Source organism: Drosophila grimshawi, unplaced genomic scaffold (assembly GCF_018153295.1).
Source record: "Drosophila grimshawi isolate 15287-2541.00 unplaced genomic scaffold, ASM1815329v1 contig_1377, whole genome shotgun sequence".
Classification (NCBI taxonomy): domain Eukaryota; kingdom Metazoa; phylum Arthropoda; class Insecta; order Diptera; family Drosophilidae; genus Drosophila; species Drosophila grimshawi.
Genome location: NW_025062900.1, coordinates 1,027,684 through 1,031,120, shown reverse-complemented (window position 1 = coordinate 1,031,120; position 3,437 = coordinate 1,027,684). Strand labels below are relative to the sequence as shown.

General features: G+C 42.8%; 1 protein-coding gene across 1 annotated transcript; it reads right to left on the bottom strand.

The window, feature by feature from the left end:
• Positions 1 to 285: 285 nt before the first annotated feature.
• On the bottom strand, positions 286 to 2,484 carry LOC116805273 (putative uncharacterized protein DDB_G0271606). Its single transcript, XM_032736275.2, has 2 exons — positions 2,180 to 2,484; positions 286 to 1,869 (listed from the first exon to the last, which is right to left on the bottom strand). Exons 1-2 carry the CDS (start codon positions 2,403 to 2,405, stop codon positions 515 to 517), a joined length of 1,581 nt encoding a protein of 526 aa, XP_032592166.2. The 5' UTR covers positions 2,406 to 2,484; the 3' UTR covers positions 286 to 514.
• Between the last annotated feature and the right edge of the window lie 953 nt (positions 2,485 to 3,437).

Below are 3,437 nucleotides of genomic sequence, written 5' to 3'. Positions count from 1 at the left end.
GGTTATTCTGCTGCCATCAGCAAGTTGAGTTGCATCAACTGGTGGACATCAATTTAATCAAACTCTTCAGCACATCCCGTTGAGTGGCACTGAAATGTGAGCTGGGTCTCTGAGAAGCCCTTGGCTCGGACTGCGCTGTCGATATTAATTGGATACCTTACAGTTGAGTAAGGGCATATTAATTACGTCAATGCACTAAGAAAAATCTACTCAAATTTTACATATTTTTTTCTTTTCGAGTGCATTTCATATTTCGCAAAGAATTTAAATAATTTGATTTTGGAATTTAGTCTGCTGCTGTTTGACTTTATTACGAATTACAAACAAGTTACAATATATAGATAAAAATGCAATATGTTGAAGGGTTGATGGGTTAAAGCTCGAAATCCTGAGCAAACAGGAATAATGCCAACTGGTCAACAAACTAGAACAGACAATAACTGAATACACACACACACACACACACACATACACACGAGAATGGAAAAATGTAAAAATGGAAAAATTTTGAAAACTATTTGTATATAAATGCCAACTTGCGATGAGCCTCACCGATGTGGGGCTGCTCCAGTTTGCTAGCCTCCGGCTCCCAGTTGAGCAGCTCATCGATGCCATAACGTTTAATCGACTTGCTCGACGGCAACGGTTCCTCGCAGATCGATGAAAAGTTGGAGGAGCAGTCGGATGAGGATGAGGAGTTGCAGTTTGAGTTGGAATTGGAGTTCGGTGTGGGCAGCAATCCACAATTGGCAAAGGCACGCGAAATATTCCTCGCATGTATCAAATTACCACGACGACATTCACCTTGACCCACCGCCAGTGGTGCCGGTGGCCAATAGCGTGGCACAAACAGCTCCTTGGCGGCGGTGCCACCATCACACTTGGCCAACTTACGAGTTTCCATTGGCATTATATTGCTCTGACTGGACACGGACATGGCACGCGGCATCTGAGACAATTCCTCCAGTTTGCCGGCAGATTTGCCAGACACGGTGTTCTCCTTGTTGGCTACGTTGGTAGCGGCTTCATTGGCCTTGGCTCGACAACGTTCATCCCACTGCTTGGCCGTGGGTATATAACGCTTGGGTGGTGCTGGCTTCGGATTGGACTTGGAATCCAACAGCTGCTGGGGTTGCTGAGACGCCAGCTGTTGCTCGGGTTGATCTGATTGCAGCTCCGATTGCTGCTCCTTCTCCGGCTTATCCAGCTGTTGTTGCTGCTGCTCCGACTGCGTCTGCTGCTGCTCCGACTGCGTCTGGTGCTCAATTTGAGTCTCTGGTTTGCTCGCTCGCTGCAAGCATACGTAGCGACTATTTGGGTTCATGCGGATCTGCTCCAACTTAAACTGTTGCTCCTCCAACTTGGACTGCTGTTGCTGCTGTGGTTGCTGTTGCTTATGCTGCTGTTGCTGCTCCGACTGATGCCGCTGCTCCTCCAACTTAGACTGCTGTTGTTGCTGCTTCTGCTGTTTCTGCTGCTTAGACTGCTGCTGCTGCTGGTGTTGCTTCTGCTGCTGCTGCTCCTTCTTTGCCTCCAACTCTTGACGCATCTCGCGCAGCACTCGTTCAATTTTCTCCCTTTTGATGATCCGCAACCGATTCACCCGCAACCGTTCCTCGGCTGTAAAATGTATCGGTTCCCGTATCAGATGCAACGTATCCTTGGGCTGCTGCAGTGCCTCCCGCATGCGTCGTTGCTCGACCAGTTTGAGTGCCTCCAGTGCCACTTTGCGTTCCTGTTCGCGGCGCTTCTCCTCCAATATGCCAACTTTTACAACCGCATTTTGATTATTTTGATCATTTAGAGCCTTCACCTCATTTGGTGTTGGCTCCTTGATCCACAGAGCTTCTCGTTCTTTGCTTAGTTGGTCTGCAAATTGGGTTTCGCTGTGATTAGTTTAAGATGCAACATTTGCTACCTGGCGTTTTATTATATTATAAATATTGCTGGTAACAGCCTTCAACAGGCGGTCAAAAGTATATTTCCTATTCTGTTAGATTTGTTTTCTTCATTTTTTTGTCATTCTCAAAAACTTATTTATTCTGCACTGCCGCCCAAAGAAAATTCAGGAACAAGACAAACACCTAGCATCTATCATCAGCTGTTATTACTTATTGGTATCAGAGTATTTCGCAGTCGGTTATGACCGACACAATCGTTTTTTTTTTTTTTTACTTACGCCCTTTTCCTGAACGCTGCTCATATTTGATAGGCTTGGGAAAGCCCTTCCAGGGCAGGAATAGTTTTGTCTGCTTTGCTTTACGCTTATCGAGTGCCTCAATGTTGCATGCCTCTTCGTCGTTGTTTTTGTTGTTGATTTTGATGCTCTTGGAGCGCGGCATAAATACACTTGCGTTCACATTGGGTTTGGCAACAGCCGTTTCAGTTGTAGCCAATTTGATCATGATTATGGCGATGGCAATGGAAATTCACACTTTCTCTTCAACTGTGGCAGCAATTTGTTACGAGTTGTGAAAGCCGGCTGACTGCTTAAATAATACTTATACGAGTGCCACATATACTCACAAAATTCCTTTGACAGTAAGACTCAGGGCTGCTCATTACCCATAAATATATTTATAGATTTTTTTATTTAGTGCTCTATCGATAGTTTGTATATTGTGTGATTTTTTATTTTAGAAAATGTGTAATTCTAGAAAATATTTTGAACAAACTTATTTTTGAGGTGTTCTTACTTATTGATCCTCTCTAATTAATCGAACTGTTGTTATAGGAAGAGTTCTTTATTTTTGTTTCTTATGAAAACGCAAATTTAGATAATATAAAAGCAAGTATAACGATTAAAAGTACTAGGAATGCTTGGAGAATTGTTGCATTACTATTATATTAGAAATGTATATATTAATGTATAACAAAAATATAAAAATCAAAAGCGCTAGCTTTCATTTCTGCTATGGCTTCCATAGAATGTTTAGAAACTTGACGAATTGCTGCTGCTAAGATTTTTAATTTATTTTTGTTAGTTTCTGCTTGCATCCGGCAAGCTTAAAGAAATAATTTATCAACTACGAAATTGGTCTCCATTGTGGGGCATTTTCCGTTGTTGACATTTACGAGCTTGTTTGTTTTTCTTTCTTTCTATTTTTCGACAATAAACGTGAACAGGAAAGCAGGGCAAGAGAGCAACTCGGTCAAGTGCAGTCAGCTTGAAGACCAATGGCAATGGCAACGGCAAACGGTAACGACATTCAATAAAACGTTTGCTATTATTATGGGAACACGCTCCGTAACACACATACACACACCAACACACACACACACACCCCGTCTGGAGTTGTGGCAAATGAAATGAAATGGAAGAAGCGCACAGAAATATGCAATTTCACCTCAATCACAGCTGTAAAAGCAAACAAAGCAATGGGGGCAAAATGCTGAGCTTCAATGCAATAGCTGTCTTAACCCACTTGCAACAGCTG

Coding starts and splice junctions, on each gene's coding strand:
- LOC116805273 (XM_032736275.2), bottom strand. CDS start 2,405: ATGATCAAATTGGCTACAACTGAAACGGCTGTTGCCAAACCCAATGTG. Junction 1,870..2,179: donor GCAGCGTTCAGGAAAAGGGC/GTAAGTAAAAAA, acceptor CCCAATTTGCAG/ACCAACTAAGCAAAGAACGA.